Below are 24,975 nucleotides of genomic sequence, written 5' to 3' on the forward strand. Positions count from 1 at the left end.
GTTTGAAGAATGCTGCCACATTATTCCTAGAATTTATCGATTTCTTCATCCTCTGTAAAAAATGGTGCCACATAAGCTGTAATTATTATGATGGCCATCTTTTTTGCTTATGCTCACCAGGAGCACTGCACAGCAGAGAAACAGGAATGGAAAAGTCCTAAGAACATAAAGGTACCAAATAAGCTTTTATTTATTAAAGCCCACAGGAGTATTTTGTGGAGCTAATCTTCAGTTTAAATCTTTTTTACTTCTGAGGAAACACTGGGAGGAAAAAAAAGTCTTGCAATCAAAACACAATAATAAATGTCTATCGATGTGCTACCTCTACCTCCTTTCACGTTCTGGGGAGAACCTCAATGCCCTGGCCTCTCACTTGGGCCCTTTCACTACCTACCCACCACAGAGCTGTGCTGACCCACAGCACACTGGAATGGACTGGTTGTCTCATTAGTACAGAGTGTGCAGATCACAACCCATTTGTGTCTTTTCCATCAATGAAACTGTGACTTTAGCTCAATCCAGTGCCTGTCCCAGGCACAGCTACCAATGCACTCTCACTGGACTGACCAACTACAGACTGGCTTCTGGCTGGCAAGTATTCTCTATCCACTCAGTTTTCTAATGTGGATAACTAAAATGAAATTGGGAATGACTGGATTTTATTCAGGAGGCTCTAAAATATTTCAGAACTTGATAAAATCAGCATGTCATCTGGAATGAGGTTCTCTATCCACAGAATTTCTCTACCATTTGGACCTTGCCTGATCTGATGTCCATAAAAACAGAGGTAAAGCTGTCGTGTGCAGTCAGCCCATGGATTGATCAGAATAAAGGGAAAAGTCAACATTAAACTAGAAGAGATATAAAATTGAAAAGACAAGAACAATTGCATCAGCTTCAAACTGACTTACTCAATGGAGAAAAAGGCAAAGATACTGGCCTCATTTATCACTATTCCTGAAGAGGTTTAACTTCTATAGAGTCACCACAAAAATGAAGCCAAAAGAGCATTGAAATTACCTTATCCAGAAACTCTTGATCTCCTTGTCAACTGGAGAAAAATTGTATCCAAGAGCAATACCAATTTAGATTTAACACTGTAAGGGAACAAAAAACAGTAGACAGTATGAGGCCTAACAACCCTTCAAGAGCATTCTAACATGCAGCTGGCAGAATAATAAATAGATGGGAAATGGAACAAATGTGTCATATTTCTGTTACATTCGACTTTCTTCACTCTAATTTTATTGATATCTTTGTTTCTATATCCCCTTCAGAAATATCTTTCCCCCTTAGCCTTTTGTAAAATGAGCCATCTCTTGCAATAAGTAATAAACAGAAAAAAAATCACCCAGTCAATGGTGTCTGATAGTATATGCAATATTCCAGACTCACAGTATCCTACCCCTGCAAAGAAGGGAGAGGCATTTCTTCAACTCTTCTCTGGGACCAACTTGTGTAATCGTAATTACATAATTTCCATATTCATAGTTCTGCTTATTTAGCTCTGCATACGTTCATTTGTGATACAATCAAGTACTATGTGTCAGGAGCTGAGCTAGGCGCTGGGGATACAAGCACAAAAAATGAAACAATTCTTATTCACAAAGGCCTTACATTCTAGTAGGAGAGACAAGTGGGTAGAAAAATACAGCATAAATAATAAAGCTAACAAATACATATGTATATATATGTACATGGATTCTCACACACGCGTACCCCAAGGAAGGCGCAAGTATTGAAACTGAAAAGTTCACAGGCCATGTTATTATTCAAAAAAAGGCAACTGAAATAATCTCCATAACTACCAATGCTTATACTTACTGTCTCAATCTTTATAAAATCTTCATGGGAATAAAACACAGTGGAGAAAATGCTGGGTTTAGAATCAGAAGGCTTGGCTTCAAATCCACCTCTGCACCTGCTGTACATGTAACTTCGGGCAGATCACTTAGCTCCTATCAGTAAAACGAGAGGGTTGGACCAGCTAGCCTTTCAAGTTCCTTTCCACTCTAAATCTCTGAGCTGATGATTCCTATATGAGCCTTTAAAAGCCTTCACATAAATGTTTCTCATGATTTTCTTGCATTGCTCTCTTTTCTCTTTCCAATTTTTCTTCTATCTCTCTTACTTGATTTTCAAAATCCTTTTTGGGCTCTTCTGTGACCTGAGCCCAATTCATGTTCTTGGAAGCTCTGGATGCAGGAGCTTTGACTTCGTTGTCTTTTGCCTTCTTCTGAATGTGAGTTTTGACCTTCTATGTCACCACAGTAAGTCTCTATAGTCAGTTTTTTCCCTTTGTTTGCTCATTTTCCCATCCTATTACTTGACTTTTTAACTCTCTGTTAAGGTAAGGCTCTGATTCCAGACAGTCCCAAACTTTAGGGGTTTTGCATAGCTGTTTTCAGAGATAATTCCAGGGACCTATGAGTTTCCAGCTTTTCCAAGATTGTATGATCTAAGGAGAAGGGTTTACTCCTCTCCAGGTCTGTGAGCAACCACAAGCACTCTTCTGTCCTGGAACTGTGAAAGGGGTCTACCCCCCTCCATGGCTACTCCAAGTTCTGGTATGCTAGTGCTCCTTCTCATCCAGGGACTATCACCCAGGACGGTGACCTGGATCGAAGTATGGGCAATTCAACAGACTCCTGCCTCAGTGCGAGCAAAAAGACCCTTGTAATCTTCTTCTGACTAGTTGTTCGACCTTTTTATTGTCTGTGGGCTGAGAGGACTGAAAGCAGACACTACTGCAGCTGATTCAGTCACTCCCAAAGCCTGCTCCTCTTTTGCTGGGATTGGGAATCTGCTGGAGCAGCCTGTGCTGGACTGCACTCCACTCTCATCCAGGTCTGACAGATCTTTCCTGCTGACCTTCTAGTTGTCCTTGGCATCTGTGGGCTGAGAAGTCGGGAAACTGCTGCTGCTGCCAGTGATTCAGTTCCCCTGAAGCCTGCTCCAAGTTTGCAGCGACCTGGTATTCACTCCTCTCTCACCCAAGTACAACGGAACTTTCCTGTTGATCTTCCAGGTTGTCTTGGGCTGCAAATTTGCTTTACTCCATCCTTTTGTGGGCTCTGTTGCTTTAGAGTTTGTTTATAGTCATTTATTAAATGCACTTGGAGGGGTCTGGGAGAGAGCTCAGGCAAGTCCCTATCTTTACTCTGCCATCTTGGCTCTGCCTCTCAATAAAGTATTTTTAATTAAAATACGTACACTGTGTTTTTAGACATAGTACTATTTCACAGCTAATAATTAGACTACAGAATTATGCAAACATAACTTTTATATGTATGGGGAAACAAACAAATTTATGCCACTTGCTTTACTGCTCTCTTTGCTTTACTGTGGTGGTCTGAAACCAAACTCAAAATATCCCTGAGATATCCATGTATTATAATGCTGGGGTGGCTGACGGGAAGAAAAACAGATAAATGGGACAGTGAGGAAAAAGAAATGCTGTGTCTTGCAATTCTCAGGTTCCACTTTTCTCCTTATTTGCTAACACTGGAACCTTCTTTTTCCCTTTCTGCAAAGGAAAATAATTCTTGAAGGAGCTTTCTTTGCAAATGAATTATTTTGGTTGACTTTACTTTTCAACTCTTTTGCCCTCACTAACCTATAATTTCCATTTTAATTATAAAAATCAACAAACAAAACCTCCATCCTATTCAAAAAGAATCTCCACTACTCTTCGACCATTTTCTTTGCATAAAGGATTCAATAATAGCTAGACATCTGGGTACCAGGTAGCTTTCAAGGCTTATGGAATCACAGATCTTCTGAAGAATTCAATTCAACAAACATTTATTAAGAATCTACCCCATGTAAGGCATGTAAGCTAGAAGCTGCAAATATAAAGACAAAAACGACACTGTACCTTCCCTAAAGAAGCCTCCATTCTACTCAGGCAAAAAGCACCATGATAAACAACAGGAGTAATAAAAACTGGTTTCCCACAGTATCAGTACTGCAGTGAGTCCCCTGGCCCACTTTCCCAGAGCCAGACTGCTCCAGCCCCTCTTCACATTTCTAGGAGTACCAAAGGAGTCAGTGGGCATCTCTTCTTTAATGAGTTTGAGCCCACCAGCTGTGTTCCCCCATTGTTAGATGCAAGTAACTAGCGTTCCCATTCTATTTAACCACTTAATTTCAATTAACTTTTTTTTATAAAGGGATACTTACTTCAAAGATGCAGCAATGACAGAAGTACAAATCCTTTGCCTCAACACCTGGGGACAAGAAGAAGGCACATTCACCCTCATCCCTCTGTGTCTCTGGAGGAGAATGAGCTCAGTTCCTACAAAACATCTGAGCCACCAAGTTCACATCCATATGCTGTGTGACTACTGGATGAGTCCCAGTCTCAGCTACAATTGGGTTGACTCCTGAAGGTTACTCCTTTCTAGGCACCAGTATTGGCCTGACTTCTAGGCAGATGAATGCTGGGAAGCCTGGACACCTGCTGATCTCACCTGAAACACACAAGATCGGACACTTCAATCCCTTTGCACAGAAAGAAAAAGGACAAATGCAGAGGCCACACACCAAGGCCACCCAACCTCGAGGGGAAAAGGCCTCACTCCTCCTCTTACAATACTGTCTCACCAAACATCATCGGTGAACAAGTTACACCACCAGAACGCAACGAAGACTAGGAAAAAAGATCACTCGGAGCCCAACTCAAGCCTTTGTGAAGGCTTCCTCAGCTCTGATTACACAGCCAACTGAAAAAGCCAGCCTCTTTTCCATGTGCTTAGTACACGGAATATAAGACAAACTCTGTCTCCAAGGCACTTGTTCCACTCTACACCATGACTCTCCCAGAGGCAGGTGCTCTGCCTGCCTCCAACTTCCCTCATGGGAAGAATGCTTTGGCTTAGCACCAAGAACAATCCCAAGCTTGCTGGAGCCACCTCCTGGGGTCACTGCTCATATCTCGGGGCTGCTGATAAGCTTTTTCCTTGTCTTAACTGCTAAATACAAATTACCACCTTTGAAATTCAGAATCCACACACACTTCAAAAAAAGGCTTCACAGAATAATCCTTCCATAAACATCAGGCTTACACATTTGAGTTCTGTATGATTCTCTAGGCAAAAGTTTTTGGACTCATTGACCGTGACCCAACGCTAATCAGAGTATGACTTAAATATACATATACATTTGAAATTTGTGTGTATATATAAATATATGTGTGTGTATGTTCAACACATACACCCCATTAACAAAAACTAGAAGCAACTATCAACTAGCATTTATTAAGCACCTACCATGTTCCAGGAGCTGTGCTAGGCGCAGTCTTCCAGTCTATAGAGCTCATCCCCAGGTCTCGCTGACTCCCCTGCCAGTGTGCTTTCACTACCCCACAGCTAGCTCCTTTAGTCAGGTGTCAGAGGGAAATATCTGTCCTCTCCCTGTCATCACTTCTTGTTAGATGCAAACTGAAGTCCCCCATGGGCATGCTACAGTGACAGAAATATAAATCAGGGGCAGAAGTACCAATCATAAACTACTGCACATATACAACTTAGATGTGGAAGATGATGTTATACAGTAAATCTACTAAGTCCCTGCCACTTTCAAAGAATCACTAGTGTCTACAAAAGTCATTGGATGTATCAGAGCCAAAAGAGATGCTCAGTGATTCTGTGGGGAAAGCCGCATGATTCAGTGTTCCCTCAAAACACCAACAGAGGGCAATGTTAGAAAACAGACAAATGAAGTAAAATTCAGCCGAGTGGTTATTTTCTACTTTAAGTAAAAAATCCTTAAATAGAAGTGTGAATGTTTAGAACAGATAAATAAGTAAAATTATGAGGAGTATTATAAGAATATTCTTTGCTCTATAAGGTTTTAGGGACCTTTATTGTGCAAAGGGGCTTACATCCAACAATAGCAAAATTAGATTAGAACTTTTTAGGAATACACATTTCATTATCCACCTCTTTTGTCTATTTCAAAACAAGGCACACTGCTTTTCCTGCTTATGGGAGACTCACAATGCAGAACCTGCTTTAGGGAAATAATAAATTTTGTAAACCAAACATCTATAGGGATTACCATCAAATCTGAATTTTCTGGTGATGGAAGGTACCTAGACTAATCCCTCACTTTATAGATAACCATATGGAGGCTCAGGAGAAGGTGTGACATTTGCAAAATGTCCAAGTAGTTTAAACCAAACACCCATGGCAGATATAGGTCAAATCAACTTTGACATCATCTTTAATGTACTAACAGGTCCACCTGGGCTACTACATCAAAAAACCAGTCTTTTTAGAGTAGGAATGAAAGGCATATGCTTATGTACCCGGTCACAATTACCTCATCAGGTAGGGCTTTAAAATAGGCTATGTACCTGAACTAAAGCTATTGCTATAGCTAAAGAACACTTGATCTCCAATAGGAGCCTGGCCCTAAAGCAGGAGTTCTGGACTTGGGATCCAGAGATCCATCAAGTGGTTTGTGGTTAGATAAGGGGGTCTGCAAACCTGGATGAGAAAAAGATTACATTTTTATTTTAATTAATAGCTAGCTAAAATTTAGAATTTTCTTCAATTATTTAAAAACATTCTGAAGAAGAGTCTACAGATTTTAAAAAACTGCCAATGGGGTACATATTTTAAAAAAATCAGGAACTCCTGCCATAATATCATAGGATCATTATTTTGTGACTAATTGTGGATATTAATGTACAATTGAAAGCATTTTAATGAATCAATTGACAAGCATTTATTAAATATCCTATATATACTGTGCTCAACACTGGGGATACAAAAAATTCCTTCCCTTGAGGACCTTATACTCTAGCAGGAAAGACTGCATGCACATAGTTAGGGATATACAAATCAGAAAGATCATCTTTGGAAGGGAAGGCACCAGCTAGGGAAAAGAGGAGAGGCATATGCAGGGTTCTACTTAAGGTGAGTTTTGAAGAAAACCAGATATTCCAAAAGGCAGAGGGGAGGAAGGAGTGAATTCCCAGTATGGAGAACACCCAATGAACAGGCAAAGATGGGAAATGGAGTATTGTGTATGAAGAATGACAAGAAGACCAGTCTGGTTGGACTACAGAGGGCATGGCAGGAAACAAAGAAGTAGGTCAGAAAGGTAGGATATAGTCAAGTTGTGAAGAGGACTTTATATTTGATCCTATAGGTAATAGGGAGCCACTGGAGTTAACTGAGAAGGAAGGTAAACACAGAGTGAGACCTTTTCTTTAGAGAAACCAGTCTGGTAGCTCACACAGAAGATGAGTTAGCCTGGAAAGAAGCTTGAGATGGGAGACCAGTTAGGTTCCTACAACAGTCCAGGTGACAGGTGATGATGGAGGCTGTGTAAGTGGAAAGAAGGGGACATCTGTGAGATGTTCTGGAGGCAGAAATGGCAAGAAGTGACAAATGATTATATATATGGGGTGACGGAGCCAAAGATGACATCCAGGTTCCAAACCTGAGTGACTGGAAGGAGAACAGAGTCTTCAACAGAAATAGGAGAGTTCAGAAAGAGGGATGAGTTTGGGGAGAAAGTTAATGAGTTTTGTTTTAAGACACGTTGAGTCTGAGAAGCCGATTAGATGTACAGTTGGCAATACAAAGACTGGAGTTTAAGAAAGACTAGGGCTGTATGTATGTGTGAATGTGCAAGAGTGTGTGTTTGTGTGTGTAAGAGAGACTCCATAGGAGCTGATACAGCAACCAGGTCAAAGAGTATGTAGAAAGAAAAGAGGAGAATTTGGGACACAGCTTTGGGTACTTTCACAGTTAGAGGATGTGATATGGATGTTAAATCATCCAAAAAGCTGAGAAGGACCAGATAGACAGTGAAGTGTCACGAAAATTCAGAAAGGAGAGACTATCCAGGAGAGACAGCTCAACTGAAAAAACTACAGAGAAGTCAAGAGGCATGAAATTGGACAGTGGGAGAAGCATGGTCATTCTAATACCATTCCACCATTTCCCCCAAGAAACATCTTGCCACAGATGTCAATCAGAAAATGACTCAACTTATAATATTCAGTTAAAAATTTCAGGAATGATCTATTCCCTAAAAGGAGGTGATTGTGTTCACTGATATGCATATGTATATGTATGTACACACACACATATACACAGCACACACACACACACACACACACACACACAAAAAGAGGGGGACGGGGGAGGAGAGTAAGAGGGAGCACAAACTACCTGGTCATTTGGCAAATGTCACACCTTCTCCTGAGCCTCCATATGGTTGTCTATAAAATGAGGGATTAGTCTAGGTACCTTCCATCACCAGAAAATTCAGATTAGATGGTAGTCCCTATAGATGAATTCACAACATCAACTTTGACAACCTTCAAAATCCATTTTCCTGCTAAAACCTACATTCATTCGGTAATCCTTCTCAACCTCATATTTAGTCTACACACACTGCTGCTACTACAGCTTTCAAATGCTACTACACAGAATAAAACCCTACTCCTCCCACTTCTTTCCATCAGATATAAGATCATTAAAGGGCTGGGGTAAGGGGAGTTTGATGGAGGAAAGGTCAAAATTGGGTTGTATCTCACTGCTTTCGGAAAAAATATCTTGGTCAAAGGACCTGCCTCCCCCTAACTCACTTGTGTGGCTAGAGTTCACTTTGTTTTCTTCGAAGAAAGGTTTAACAAGCCACAAGGATGGATGAAATGTCAGGAAAAGAGATCTGTACAAGAGAAAACAGGAATAAAATGTGTCCAAGGGGTTGACATCTATTTGTTTTAATTTTAAAATGTACCCTAGTGAGCAAAATACCATATCAGATGAGAGATACAATTATATTTTAAAGTTTCAAAAATCTTTGATTTCATCCTTGTGGATACTTCAAGGAAATTCTCTCTACACTGAAAATTGCTCACTATACAAATTTTTATTCCAATGGAAGCCTCATTATGGTGCAGTGCTGGCACTGTGTACATTAAGACCATGTCAGCAAAGCACAGCCTCCGGAAACACCTACTGAACGTGAGTCTAGCAATGGACTCTGTAAGGATACGGTCTCCAGAGGTTTATCACCACAGTGTCATGATTCTGGGAGGCGGCCACAGAAACTCACAAAATCTTTGACTAAGGGTGAACATTTTACATCTAAAAATAATTTTTAAAAAATTAACTTTGGACTTATTTTCAAGTTTTACTTTGAGTCAAGAGTCAAAAGTATGTTATGCCTACTTCTATAAAACTGATGAATTTTAAGCTAACTTAAACACATATTTTTGTATATAGCATGAACCTTTCTTCTCTATACCTAGTGTTTCCCTTCCATTCCCCTAAACAAAATAATTGCAAAATTTAAACTCCTTCACTATTGTGACCCAGTTCCCCCCTTGATGTTATATAAACAGTTCATGTTACCATGGTAACCACTCAGGGAAAAAATTACTTTCTGGGCAGTGATATACAAAATGTACCATTTAAAATGTGTTTATTTTTCCTTTCTGGAACTGGGACACAACATTTTATTTTATGGAATTTCCTCTTGCAGATGGTCCCTTGAGAAAAGACCTAACTACATTCAAATGTTTTATGATCTACTTTTGACTCACTGGTCCTTCGTACACAAAGTTTAAAGTTTCTAACATTACCATTTCTTCAAGGAGTATAATCTTATAATTATACCTAACACCACATATACATTTTGCATGCTGATTTGGTCTTATAATCAAGTATGCTGCTTGGGAAATCTGATTTTTATCTCTATGTGCACTGTACTACAAATACAGCATGCAATTGTCCTTTGAAACTTTTAGCAATAATGTTTCATTAAAGTAAAAAAATTGACCCATACTGAAAAGGGCACACTGGCAAATTTTTTGAAGTGTAGTTTCCCTGCTATTTCTTCTGCAAAACTGCATTACCCTTTTTTTGGGGGGGGGGGGAGGTGGTTGTTTTACATTTTAAAGTAGACTTTCAAGATTGCATACACCCCTAGTTCACAGGCTTATATCCCTTAGGGTTTATTTATTTAGGGTAGTCTGAAATACTGATTACTTTTTGTGGGGAAACTGAGGAAGATTCTCCCCAGTCCCTTGCATGACCACCACATGACTTAACCTAGGAATGTAAAGTTGATATGCTTAACTGGGAGTGCCAGGGGAAGCAGCAGAATTAATGAAGCATGTAGCCAGGCGAAGAGACCCTTATCTAAGAGTCATAAAACTCCTTAAGGGAGGAGGTGTCTGTGTTCAAGGACCTGGCCAGTCTTTGGCACGTACATCCAAGTCAACAGCTGGAACTTTTCACCAGAATTCCTTCTTTGTTTTAATGGTCCTCTTTTCCCTTAAGTTACATCAATAAAGGGACTGAGTGAGAGATGGATCTTTGGAGGTCTTTTGCTGCAGTAGTGGGGATACCTGCTTCTGCTTTCCCAGCCAAGACCTTTCCCGACTGCTCCCCACTTTCAGCCTCCCCAGTTGCCAAAGTGTTGGAGCTCAGACTTGGCTGGTGAAGTATACTTTTCCCTTTTCTATTCTGTCTTAACTATTATCTACAGTTTATATGTATTCACTTGCTAATTTTACTATTTGTAGTACTAAAACTAATTGCCTATTATCAGGAACCTAAAGTAAAAGCAGTCTATGTAATCCTTTTGGATTACACCTCTTAATTTCTGCATTTCTTCAAACTCCTTTTATGAGGTGATGAGGCTAACCAATAATTCTCATCCTTCATCTGAACCCTTCATATTAATCACTCATTTATCATTTTCCTCATGAAAGGGTTATAACCTAAGGATAAGGAGTGGGATTCTGGTATTTCTAAGGGCTTTGATAAAAGATTTTAAATATTTCAGTTGGCATGAATCATTATCAAGTTAGTTTTCATTCTGATATCCTGTGACAAGATCCTGGGCAAAGTGACTTGGAAAATCCTGCAGATATATTCATAATTTACTTCTCCAAATAGAATTTAGAGCTATTGCTTCTACCTCTCATAGCAGAATTAATGGAAAGTTCTAGGTCACCCTACCCCTTGTCATTGTACATAAACTTGGAAGGATGGCTAAGGCTCATCACATCAGTTATTTTTTTTCCCCTCGTGTCTGACCCTTTGTGACCCCATTTAAGGTTTTCTCGGCAAAGATACTAGGAAATGCCATTTCCTTCTCCAGCTCATTTTACAGGTCAGGAGGCAAACTGGGTTGACTTACGGGTCACACAGCAGTGTCTGAGGCCACATTTGAATTCAGGAAGATGAGTCTTCCTGAATCCAGGCCCAGAACTCTATCCACTGCACCACCTACCTAAGGAGTCACCCCTAAAAACCCTGGAAGTCATGAATAAACTGATTCCTAAGATTTTGACTGAGAAAGTACAAGATTCCTACCTATTTTTGCTGTTTTAACCAGTATTTACTAGCGACATATATGTCTGTAACTATGATCTTACCTCTAAGGATCACATAATACTGTTGTTCAAATTTGTAAAAGGTACCTCCTGGAGAAGATCGGCTGAATGAAGGGTTAGTTACTCATACAGCTTTGATTTATAAGACAAAAGAGGAAAAGACAAAGGAGAACACAATGGAGATATTTTCTACCAGAAACACAAAATGTTATCCAAGAAAAGACCTCAATGTTCACCTAGTTCAACCCACAACTGACAAGAATCAGTACTACAACATACCGAACAAGGGGTCATCCAGTTGGCTCTGTGTCCTTTTCCACTCTCTCCATCATCTTAAATGCATCTAACAGAGCGGGGATTTAGGGAACACTGGTAGTTAACAAAAGGGTATAGGAACTATTCTCAAAGGGCCCAGAATTTCTAGTTAAGCCACTATTTCGTGTAAAAGGACAAAAGGACAGGTCTGTAAGACATAGTGGGGATTCTTTGTTCCTTCTTTTCCCTACAAGCTGTTGCTGGTTTGTTTTGGGGGTTTTTTCTTTTGGTGGGGGAAGACTTTAACATACCTTTGCAAACCACTAAATCAAAGGATTTATTACTGAAAGATCCATAGATATTAGTTTATTCCTGAATGAGAATGTTTAAAAGGCTATTTAAAGTAAAAGGAATAAGAAACTATTTAAAATATTTATTTCTTTTCAGTTCCTATTTTTTTTTTATGTTTAGCCCAGACCTGATTTCACTATTCCATACTGCCTTTCAGGGATAAATAAACAAAAGGAAATGAAGGGCCCCAAAGCTATGTTATTCTAACCCCATTAAAATTTAACAAATATTTATTGAAAACCTATTGTGTGCAAAGATTAGTATTGGAATAACATTTAATCTTTCTTTTGGCTTCAAAAATTACTTTTGCATGCATTTACAGTACACTGCCCCCCCCCCCAAAATTAAAATCTCACTATAAACATGCATAGTACTGCAAAACCAATTTACACTGGCCATGCCCAAAAAACATACGTCCACTTAACATTCTCTCTCCCAGTTTTGCTACCAATATTTTTAAGAGTACCCACATGTTCTGTACAGGAGCAATACATGTGCCCATTTCCCTTTTCCCCTTCTGTTCCTTAAGACTTAGCCAGTGCCCATATCTATGTGCAGCCTGTTATTGGACTAAATTCACTGGGAACTGCAGGCTTCACATACAGAGTAGCCCACAGACTCTGACTAACGGTGTCAGAAATGTCTCACTCCCAAACGAATGGCGGTCAGTAAATCACCAAAGCAGGTAGATTCCTGCAGTGGTGGACAGAGCACTGAGATTTAGTCCCCTCGCTACACCTCACCACCTCTGTAACTTTCAGCAAGTTGCTTAGCCATCGGCAACTTCCCACTTTTCAAAGAATACCCCCTTGTTTCCAGATACTGGCACCCCCTAGCTTAGACCTGCATCGCCTCCTGCCAAGACTAGAATAAAAATAGCGCAGTGCAGAGTGCTTCCAATTGGTATCCTTGTCTCCCATCTCTTCCCCCTTCCAACCTATCCTCCCCTCAGCTACCAAAATGATACTCTTCCAGGGTGGATCTGACCATGGCACATGCCCTTCCCCAGGCAGGCAACTCCACGGCATCCTGATTACTACTCTCAAATTTTGAGAGCCTCATCAATCCTTCATCTTGCTGAAGAAATCAAGGGACAACAGCGAGGTGGTTTGTCTAGGGTCACAGAGCTAGTTAGTGGCAAAGACAAGGCTAGAACCCTGGTGGCCTGCACTCATTTTTTCACCATACAACACTACTAATCTATCCGAGCCACCCAGGATATTTTCCAAACCTGCCAAAATGAGATTTCTAAAACCTAGGTCTTATCATATTATTCCCCTAACCAAAACTCTCCAGGGGCTTTCTCTTGCCTGGAGGATCAAATTCAGGATCCCCTTTAGGTCATACACTAGCACTCATCAGAGGTGGGATATGAAGCCAGGTATTCTCTCTAGTCAGTGCTCTTTCCATTGTACCACAATATAAACTCAAGAGGAGATTGCCATGGAAAGCCCTTCCTATTCCGGCTCCAGCCTGTCTTTCCAGACTTTTTACATTACACATTAACACCTCCAAACTGCCTTACACACACATGTCATTCATCTGGCTGACTCCTTGCTGGGTCCTGGGTCAGGCTGTTATTTGAGTTTATTAACATGGTATGAGTTTGTTACTGTTATTTTTAAATTAATAAATTTATATTTTTAAAAAACATTTATGGTAAATATCAATAGCTATAACCTACATAAACAAAAGCCTCATAGCTTGGGGTCCTCAATAATTTTTTAGAGTGTAAAGAAGTCCAGAGACCAAATAGTTCGAGAACTGCTGCTCCAGACATTCTGCCCTGAGGTTCACCTAGACACAATCTAATTTCTGAGCCTGGAGAGCTGTGGCACTAGACTCCCAAAAGACCATAAACTACAGATACCTTGTGTGGTACAAAGTGAAGTTTCCTCAGCAGTCAATGGAGAAAGAAAATCTGCACTTTCTTCCAAGGGCATTGTGAGGTCAGCACTTTGTCAAGTCCCAAGCATCACAAAGAGGTGTGGCGTTATTTAACAATGAGTATGCCCAGTGCCCAGCACAGTGCTTTAAAAGTAACAGGTGTTCTATAAATACTGATTCATCAACTCCATAAGGAAATATACCTAAAAACAATGAGGCACAGAAGAGACAAATCAAAATGTACACACAGGTGGTAACACTCAAACTCACTAGCGATCACAGCTAGTCTGCTGGCTGCTGAGGGGGCCTGGTTGGTTGATTTAACCTAATGACAATTCTTTAAATCTCAAGTTTTCTAACACAGCACCCAGAAATGCAAAGTTTGCACTTAACAAAGCATTTCACCTCCTCAGGGCACCATACTAAAATGTCTTAGCTGGAAGGCCACAACCATTCGACTGTGAGCTCCTTCAAGTCCTCTGGCATCCCTCACGATGAGCATAATGCCTAGCTGGTAGCAGTCACTTAATAAGTGTTTACTGATTGACTCACACCCTCATTTTACACAGAACCTCAGTTATTAAGTAATTAGTCCAATTCAAGTAAACCAACATTTATTAAGCATCTATCATATACCTACCTGTAAGGCACTGTGCCAAATTTAAGAGCAGAAAAAGATCATCTTACATGCTTACTTAAAAATGTGAAAATTCCTCAGCTTAGCACTTACAGAGCTGCCCAACCTGGCTCTGAGGTGCCTTTGAGACATCACACTGCTTTCTTCCATAGACTTTACATCTAGTCCAAAGACCATATTTTCTGGTCTCTGAATTGAACATTTCATCTCCTGCTTCAATCCCCAAAGCACTCTTTGCCTCTCCAGGAATCCTTAACTTCCGTCAAGGTTCTGCTCTCAAGCCACTTTCTAAAATGGGTTGTTCAGTTTTTTTGTGTCACTGTCCCCTCGGGTAGTCTAGGAGAGCCCAAGGACCCTCCAAAAAATGTTTTTAAATGCACAAAAGATACAGGATTACAAAGAAACCAATTATATTGAAATGCAGTTATCAATATTTTTTTAAAAAAAACCTCTGGTTTGTAGGGAAAACCACTTTGATTCCTTTCTCCTAACATTATACTGCATTCACTTAAGCCTCTCCATATTGTTATCTCCCAGCAGAAGTAGTTGACATTCCAGATAGCTTTAAAGTTTAAAAATGCCATACAAATTATTTCATCTGACCTTCCACAACGCTTGTCAGGGAGATACTATTATTATTTCCATTTTACAGATAAGGAAACATAAGTGAATTTGCTGTGTGCGGCATTAAAATGTCTGAGACAGGATTCACCCTAGGTCTTCCAAAAACCAAGTCTGGTGCTCAGTCTACTACAACCAGCTTCCTCCTACAAAGGAAACTCCCTACATGAAGCAACTGTTTGGTGGCTACTCTGCCACCCAAGTGTCTCACCCACGGACGTTCTCGGTAACTGTTCTCTTTACTAGCCACAGAGGAAGGCGAGGCGGCGGGCAGCACAGGGCTCGGGGTTCAGGCCGGCCTCAGAGATCCCTTGGGGGAGCCGGGGCCGGCCTTTCAAGCCCTCTCAGCTTCAGTTTCAGCTGGTTACGAGAAAGGAGGGGAGGGGGAGAGAGAAAAGGAAATGGGGCCCAGCGTTGTAGCGAAGGTGAAAGGGGCTAACGCATGTAGGGCGCTTCATAACCCTTCAAAGCCCAGGCTCCGCTGGGCTGTTATCACTATTATTCTAAATACAAGACAAAGCGGAGTGTGGCAGGCACGAAGCACAGGCGCAGAGATGCTGCGTCTGCACATCACAGGACCCTGCTAACAACCCGGGCGGCCCAAAGGATGCCACCCCACCCGCGGCTGGGCCACGGTTTATTTGGCCTCCACGTTCCGCACACGTCGCATGCTGGACCCCGAGCGGCTCTCTGAACGTCGCGGGGTAGTCTGCCTCGCGGGACCCAACAGAACCCACAAGCGCAGCTTTGAGTTTCCAAGGCAAAGCCCACAGGCAGAAATGTGGCCAACATCTGGGGAAGCCGCGAAGCCGGGTCATCCTGGGCATCGGGGCCCGCCCCCGGGGGAGTCGCCCCTCTCAGCACCGAGCGCCCCCAAAGCTCCTACAAGGGCTTCCTGGGTGCGCGGCTTCTCGGGGACACCTGGGGGCCCCTGGACGCGACAGCAGGAGAATGGGGGATACGGATGGAGAGCTACGCAGACCGCAGGCCCCGGTTCCAGCCGCTGGCATCGCTGGGGGAGGGGCAGGGGGGGGAAAGGGAGGGAGGGAGCCGAGGGCCGGCCTGGGAAAAAGCTCCAGGTTACCATCCCCGTCTAGACCCCGGAGGCCAGGCCGGCGAGCCGGGCCTGGAAGGAGCGGAGGGGCCCACGGGCCCCGACTAGTCCACGCCAGGAGAGACCGCGAGAATACCCCCCCAAAAAAGCCCAGAGAACCCAGGGATGGGGGAGAGGGCGCCTACCTCCCAAGCCAGCAGCGCCCACGTGCTCAAGGAGCCCCGGAGCAGGGAGCCTGTGGGGCGGGGCCTGCGGGGCGGGGCCTGCGGGGCTCGGGGCCGAGCCAAGCCTGGACGCGCGGCATGCCGGGAGCCCCGGGGCCTCGCTGCACTCTGGGAACTGCAGTCTCCTCCGGCCTCGCTCCATATTGAAGGGAAAAAGGGGCCGCCAACTGCTCCATCTTACGCCTGGGGGGAGCCGCTCTGGATCTCCCAGAGGGGAGCTCGTTCGTCAGCGGGGTGCAGCCGGAGTCGGGCCGGACTCCAGACGGTTCGGGCGGAAGGAGGGCAAGGGGCAGCGAGGCGGGACAACAGCACTTCCACCGGCTAGCCGGCTCGCCACCCTAGACTGAGCAAAGGGGCGGGGTGACAGCGCTTCTCCTTTAAGAGGGGGCGGGGCAGAGCCTGCCGTTTGTCCTCTTCCCCTCCTCTTCCTCCTTCCCTCCTACTTTCACCTCCCCCAGCCGCGAGATGACTGACCAATCACCGGGGCGGCCGGAGGAAGGCGGGAGAATGCGAACCCTTCTGTCGGGCGGGAGGGGCGGGCACCGAGCCTTATAAGGGCTGAGCCCTGCGCAAGCGCAGAGGCATCTGCAGTCGGAGGGGAGGGGGGGCCGGAGAGACCCACACACACATACATACACACACTCTCACACACTCGCACCTCGACACTCACACTGGTACTTGGGAAAAGTGGGGGACGAGAAGGGGGACGGTCAGCGGGCGCTCGGCGGCGAAGGGAAGCGGGAGCAGATTGCGGGCGCGAGGGGGACGCGGAGCCCCGGCAGCCGTCCGGGACGCCCGAGCCCCGAGTCCCCGCGGCGGCGGCACGGCCGGGGAGCCCCGCCGCCCGGGCGCTGAGGGGGGCCGCTGATCTCGCTCCGCCCCAGGACGTGTGCCCCCGGCGGGGTATGTGAGGGTCCCCCCCGGGGGAGGCGGTCGGCTGCGCCCCCGCGAGGGGCCCGGGCGGTGCATGTGTGGCCGCTGGATGCGGAGGCGGCGGCGGCGGCGGCAGGATGTTGGGCCAGCAGCAGCAGCAGCAGCTGTGCCCGGCGGCCGGGCTCCTGGCCGGGGAGCGGGGCCGGCTGCTGTCCGGCTACGTGCAGGACTACCTCGAGTGCGTGGAGTCGCTGCCCCTGGACATGCAGCGGAACGTGTCCGTGCTGCGAGAGATCGACACCAAGTACCAGGGTGAGTGGGGCGGCAGGCCGGGCGCGCGGCAGCCGGGCTGCTTCGGGCACGGAATCAGCCATTTTATTAGCGGGGATCGCTCCTCCGGCTCTGCCCCGGGTGGGGAGGAGGAGGAGCTCCGGGGGAGGACAGCTCGGCCCCGCGCCCCCCACCCCTCAAAGGCCGATTCGGTGGAACGTGCCGGGGGAGAGGGCAGCGGGGGCGGGCCCCGGGAAGGCCCCTCCCTCTCCTTCCCCTGCCCCGGTGCGGAGGTCTCCCTGGCCCGGGCCCCCCCCGGGGAGGCGGGCCGGCAGGGCCCGGGGACGGCTGCTCCGCCTCGGCTCCACTCCTTCCGCTAAACAGTTAAAGGAGGGAGGGGCCGGGGGGGGGGGTCGGGTCTCTGCCCTGGAGTGGGCGGTGCCTCCCAGCGTAGCGCCGGGGACTCGAGGGGTGAGTGGGCCGCGGGGAGCCCCGGGGACGCGGGCCGCAGATCTGCCCGACTCCCGCCCCGCGGCTGCCCCGGCTCGGAGGAGACGCTTCCCGCAGCTGGCGCGTGGGGCCCGGGGCGCCTGCGTCACTTCCGGGGTGGGCCGCCCCTCCGGGGAGGGAGGGGGGGCCTGGCTAATGGGGCTCCGGAGCGGGGTCGGGGCCAGTCCGGGGGTTCGGGCCGGAGGCTCCGAGCGCCGCCTCGGCCCCTGCCCCGAAAGGCATTCGTTACTGCCCAGGGCGCTGCCTCGGCGGGGGCGGGGGGAGGGGTGCCGGAGCCCCCTGTCATCGCGGCCCCGCCCCCTCCTGCCCGGTCCGGCCCAGCTGGGGCTGCGCTCCGAGTGGAGCGGGCCGGCCCGGGGGTCAGGACTGGGAGGGTCGGCCGGCCGGGCCTCGGGCCCCCGCAGATCTGGCCTCCCCGGAACGTCGGGAGGTTCCAGCCCTTGTTGGAAGATGCTCCCGCCCCCAGCCCTCCGTTCTCTGCCCGCGGCAGGGATGCCAGCTTCCCGAGGCTGCCTAGGGAGAAACTTTTCCTAGTCCTCGAAGTCCGTCAGACCATGTGAGGGGCAGCAGGAGCCCACCCTACTTGGAGCCGGGGGGATTTGACCCTTTGCGATCTGCCCTCGGCCCCACCGTTCCACCGAAACTGGTCATTTTGAAGTCTATGCCCTTTGAACTTCTGGAAAGCGTTTGACATGAACCCCCTCCGAGGTCTCGCCCACCTGATTTCCATCCTCCTTCAAGGGTCATTGATTGATGTGGCCCGTTCACTTTTATGTAGACGGCTTCCGACCTGGGTTAGAGCATTCGACTTCGGAAGTTTACTGGGGGGGAGGGGGGGCACTGGACAAAATGAGAGTCTTAATGCCCCCGAACTCCCAGCGTTGTCAGGAGGATAAAATCCTGCAGAGATCAACTACGATAATATTGCCTGCCTTTCTCTGTTTTCTGGCTTGAGTTTTTCTTCATTTTCGACAGTTAACATCTAAAACAGGATGTTAGAAGTGCAAAGGGCCTTAAAGAACTTAATTCCTTCATTTTGTAAATGAGGAAACTAAGGCTCGTCCCAGTGGGATGCAGCTAATTCATGGAAGAGCGAGGTCCCTACTAGAGCTGAGGGCTCCTGATCTTCAGGGCTCTCTTTCCACCAAGATTCATTTTCTCCTCTACATGAATGTTCAGTCCATAACTCAGACTCAGCCAAGTTTAGCTTAGCCTCCTACCAAAAAACCCCCAAATGACTCAAATCCAAATCAGTCTTTTTGATTTTCACCTCCACGGTTTCTCTCCATTTTGCCCTTGGTCCCATTGCTACCACCCTAGAGCATGCACTCCGGGGTTGTGCAGTCGCTGTAAGTCCAGCTGGTGGGTCATCAAGTGGATTCAAGGCTTCCCTCCACAGGGAGGCCTTCCATTTCCCAACAAATGAAGTTCTAACTCCCTTACAAGCAGGTATCCTACTTTTATGGCCTTCTCATACTCTGTGCAGTGTAAGGGAAAGGGTACCGAGTTTGATGTCAGAAGACAAACACCAGTTGAATTGGGCAGTGATAGTCACATAACCCTGACCAGGTCAGTTTAACTCAGCGCCAGTTTTCACATATGTAAAATGGCCATAATAATTTTATTGTATGGATATGAAATAGATATCTCAGAGGAAATCTAGTCTAACACCTTCATGTGACAGATTGACAGATGAGAAAACTTAGGCATAGAGAAGATGTGATTTGTCCAAGACCACAGGTTGTAAGCAGAGCTGGGATCCAGATTTAAGTCCCACCTGACAAGGTTATTGTGAGAGCTAGTGGTGCTGTGCAGAGCCAAGCTAGGAGTCAGGAAGACCTGAATTCAAATGTGGCCCCGGACACTTCCTAGCAGTGGGACTTAATCATTTGACCTTTCCTTCAGTTTCCTTGTCTGTAAAGTGGGGATGATTATATATAGCACCTACTTCTCAGGATTGTTGTGAGGATCAAATGAGATGGTTGTAAAGTGCTTAGCACAGTTCCTGGCACATACTAGTTGCTATATAAATGTTAGCTATTATTATCCTTTGTAAAGCCTAAAGTGTGGCAGAAATGCCAGGGGCTGCAGTTGCTGCTATTATCTCTGTGCCAATCAACTTAGACTGCTTATCTTCTTCCACACGTTCTGTACTTGTCTATTACTTTATTCATGCTTTTCCTATGCCTAGAACATGCTGGACCTGTTCAATTTTCACCCATGTTTTAAAGCCCCACCCCATATGCCTCCTTCCAGGAAGCCTTCCCTGATCCTTCTACTGGATAATGACTTCCTCTTACAGTCATCACTTTGCATTTTTTTTATAATTATTTGTGACTGTCATCTCCCATTAAACTATAAGCACCAGATAGGTAGGGATATTCTCTTATCTAGCCTAGGAATTTACCATGCAGTAAACCATTCTATAGAAAGTTTATTAAATTTAAATTCTATATAATTTTTTGTGTTTTGGGGCTGCCCTATGATTTTAAATCTAGATAGCTTCCCAACTTAAAAGAAAAGATCCTCAGAGTTAACTCTTATGATCTTAATCTACGTGATTGTCTTTTTGATAGGCATATGGAAGTTTAGAAATAAGAATCTAGGGCTTTAAGATTTGCCTATTAAATGTTTTGTCTAGGACTAATATTAAGCATATTAAAATTACTTTTCAAGTTTGAAACTCTTTTTAAGCATATATTTGACCATCATAAAGTTAAAGCTCTTTTCAGAGGTTGGGGCAAGATATTTTGTAACTGATGTAAGGACAGGACCAGATTTACTGTACTGAGCTTACAGTTGTCATGTATCTCTAGCTCCAGGAGGAATAGTGCAGCTTTATAAACTGAACAGTGGGAGTTCCGTCATGGTAATAACCCTTGTTCAGACAAATAATTGATTTCTAGATGAATTTAACGTAACAATAATTTGTACCTTAAGTGCATACTGTCCTGTCCAAATCTCCCAATATGATATGTATTAACATCCTATATTTCATTTATTAGATTCACTCCTCAAGGGCAGGCTCTTACTTGTTTTTTCTCAGCGTACTACAATGCTTTGCACATGGTAAACAATAATAATGTTTTATTAGGTTTGTGATTTATTGAGATTTCATGTGCTGCACTGTGTTGAAGAACACCTTGATACAAAGAACATGTATACATGCATACATATATGTGTGTATATACACACACACAGACTTAAGTACTTTTAGAAAAAGATTGAATTATGATTCTGGTGTTATGAGTCTGGAAGGAGGGAATATTTGAAAGATAAATGGGTTCTTACAGAGTAGATCAAATATATGAATAATCAATTTGGAAGAAAGTTTACTGTGTGTAACTTTGGGCAAATAATTTTTTAAGTATTTCATTTGTTAAACTGAATTTTTGAATATAACTACATTTCTTTCAAAAGTTATCTATCTTTCCAGGCATTTATTATGTCTCCTTCCCACTGCCCCTTCACGTTAAACAGTTTTTTAAAACTTCCAGACTTTGTTACCAGACTTCATCTGCCTTCTCCCTCCACTCCTATGGCCCTCTTCTTCCATTGTTGAGTTCCTCTAGGAACCTCTATTTTGAGAAAGGGCCCAGGAGTACCTTCCTCTTTCCCTCTTTTTCCTTTCCCTTTTATGTCTGTTTTCTCTGCGATGAATGTAAGCTCCTTGTGGGTAGGGACTGTCTTTCTTTTTTTTTGCTTCTATTTGTACACACACAGCCCAGTGTTTGGCACAAGGTAAACTTGTAATAAATGCTTCTTGACTTGATAACAAACACGCATAGTATAGCAAAACAAATTCCTACATTGGCAATGTCCAAAAAAAATGTAGGTTTTCACTGTGCATTAGTTAATAGAGGTTTTCCTAGTTTTCTATGAAACTTTTATCTGTTTGGGTGTGGCACAATAACATTCTATTCATACACTATAATTTGTTCAGACTTTCTCTAATAGACAGGCACCCCCTTAATTTCCAATTTTTTTTGCCACCACAGAGAGTTGGTATGGAAATTTTTGTACATGTACAGATTCTTCATAGATCTCTAGGCTATAGTCTGAGTAGTAGTATAACTGAGTCAAAGGGTAGCTTGGTAACTTTTGGGGTATAATTCCAAATTGCTTTTCAGATGGACTGAACCAATTCACTGCTTCACCATCAATGCATTAGTGTGACTGTTTTCCATGTTTTCTTGTATACTAAGACATTTATCTTGTTAAGAAATTATTTACTCATTGATTGGTATTAAGCAACAAATATTGGTTCTATACTAGGAACAACACATTAAGTATCATGTTTATAAAATTGCAAATCACTGTGGGTAAGATGTGGAATAGTTGAAATTAGTTTGTCTTGTTTCCTCCTCTCTGCCCCCTCCATGTTCATTTCAAAACCTTTGTTGTCTAGAAATTTGTCCTCATCTTTTCCCTAGAGGAAACCTAGGTGATTGCTGGAGCACTTGGATATGGAAATAGAGGGGAATAATTTGAGCTTTTGAAATAATAGAATAGCCTGGGCTGAGAGCTTTCTACATGGTGGCATGCCACACTGTGCAGCCTGTGGCCTTGTTGCTCATCCAGGTGACTGGATCACTCAGGTGGCTGCCAACAAAAGGTTGCCTACTATAACAAACTCCAATAGAAGCAAATCCCCATAGGTTGCATAGTGACTTAGAAAATGATAAAGTATCATTATCTCTTATATTGTATTTTAATTTTTTTAACATTTCCCAATTACCTTTTAATCTGGTTCAGGCCACACTCAGGAGTTTTACTGACTGAGTCCATTAGGTTGACACCTGTGGTCTATGGCATGATAGAATAGAAGAGCTTTGGGGTGGGAGCCAGAGGATATGCTTTTAAATCACAACACAAATTTTCCCTTTAAAGAAAGTGTTGCCTTTCTTGCTAAGATAAAAATGGATTTTTACAACAATATTTTAGGTTAGTGCTTTAAAGACATTGCAGAAAGTTTGTCAGCAAATAAAAGGACCAAAAACCCGTTGCCTAGGTATATAAAGCAGCAGAATCACTGTAATGCTTTTTTGTTGCTGTTGTTGATAATGGAATCGTTGGTGTAGAAATTTCACTGTGGAAATCTCTCAGTTTGTAGAATTTCAAGTTGTCCAGTATGAAACAGAATAGTTGAATTTATGGCATTATATTTTGAGTTGCTTCTTTTCAAAGTACTCCAATGACTTAAAAAAAAAACAACTATTCTCTAACATAGTGCAGTATTTTGATTTTATTTTTTTTACCTCTTACAGAAGCATTAAAGGAAATTGATGATGCTTGTGAAAAATATAAGAAAGAAAATGATCCACATCAGAAGAAACGCCTTCAGCAGAATCTTCAAAGAGCATTAATCAACAGCCAGGAACTGGGTGATGAGAAAATTCAAATTGTAACTCAAATGCTTGAGCTGGTGGAGAACCGGGCAAGGCAAATGGAATTGCATTCACAGTGTTTTCAAGATCCTTCAGAAAGTGAGAGACCTTCAGACAAGACAAAGATGGATTCCAGCCAACCAGAAAGGTCTTCAAGAAGACCCCGCCGACAGCGGACCAGTGAAAGCCGTGATCTCTGTCACATAGCAAATGGGATTGAAGACTGTGAAGATCAACCACCTAAAGAAAAGAAATCCAAATCTGCCAAGAAAAAGAAACGTTCAAAGGCCAAACAGGAAAGGGAAGCTTCACCTGTTGAGTTTGCAATAGATCCCAATGAACCTACATACTGCTTATGTAACCAAGTGTCTTATGGGGAAATGATAGGATGTGATAATGAACAATGTCCAATTGAGTGGTTTCATTTTTCATGTGTTTCACTTACTTATAAACCAAAGGGAAAATGGTATTGCCCAAAGTGCAGAGGAGATAATGAGAAAACAATGGACAAAAGTACTGAAAAAACAAAAAAAGATAGAAGATCAAGGTAGTAAAGACCATCCACATTTTAAGGGATTATTTGTCTTTTATATAATTCATTTACTTTACAGAAAATGTTTTAGGATAAATGCATAAGGCTATGCAATAATTTTTAATCATTAGTATTAATGGAGTATTAAAAGTTGTCATACTTTGTCTGTGGTTTACTTTTCTGCACTGAATAACCAAATGTTTTAAAGCCAGGTGGTCTTAGAACAACACATGGAAAGAATTAGGAACATGGGAATATGGTGTGAACAAGTTGCTTTTATTTTTCTCCACAAACTATACATATCTCATTGTCACTTAAAATGGAAATGTTATTAATGGGTAAACACCAAAGGTTTACTAGCATTTAATTCTCTACACTTTAAAAGTTTTTAGACTCTTCAGCTGATGTGAACTCTATTTTACCTCAGTGGTACATCGAACCTTATCTCTAGCCTCATGAAGATTCATTTAAGGAGCTAGAGAGGAAAGTTAACTTAGGATTCCATGTGGAATGATGTACTCTTATCCGAGTACCTTGCTGTTGTATTTTTCTTAGCAGCATTTTGATACACTGTCAGTAACCCATTTGTAAATGACTCCTTTTCACAAAAGCAGCTCTTAATCCGCCTGTGTTTTAAAATTTAAAAAGTTCTCCTTAATAAACCTGGGCACTACAGAGTAGTTGGTATACCAAAAATACTACCGTTAGGTTAGAGTGTTAGAATTCAAGCTTGTGTGGCAGTATGGGTTCACATTGTTTCTGGGCATTCTTAAAGGTGTATTGTGTTTCCTGTTACTGAAAACAATAACAACAAAAACTCCAGCTCTGAATTTCTGTGTGATCTGATGGGATGCTTGAGTACAGTTCTAATCAATTGGAAAGCAATACAGTAGTCCTTAATATCTGTATATCAAACCAGTTGTTTTAAATGGTTTTGCTGTCATTTAAACAATTTGCTTCCATTTAAGCAATTTCCGTCTATGACAACACATCATTATTTTAA

General features: G+C 43.6%; 1 protein-coding gene across 1 annotated transcript; it reads left to right on the forward strand.

Annotated features, from left to right (window-relative positions):
• The first annotated feature begins 17,016 nt into the window (after positions 1-17,016).
• ING2 (inhibitor of growth family member 2) lies at positions 17,017-24,136 on the forward strand. The gene is made up of 2 exons (XM_072625264.1): positions 17,017-17,585; positions 23,321-24,136. The coding sequence occupies exons 1-2, from the start codon at positions 17,411-17,413 to the stop codon at positions 23,989-23,991; spliced, it is 846 nt and encodes a 281-aa protein (XP_072481365.1). The 5' UTR covers positions 17,017-17,410; the 3' UTR covers positions 23,992-24,136.
• The last annotated feature ends 839 nt before the right edge of the window (positions 24,137-24,975 follow it).

The sequence above is a fragment of the Notamacropus eugenii genome, chromosome 7 (assembly GCF_028372415.1).
Source record: "Notamacropus eugenii isolate mMacEug1 chromosome 7, mMacEug1.pri_v2, whole genome shotgun sequence".
Classification (NCBI taxonomy): Eukaryota; Metazoa; Chordata; class Mammalia; order Diprotodontia; family Macropodidae; genus Notamacropus; species Notamacropus eugenii.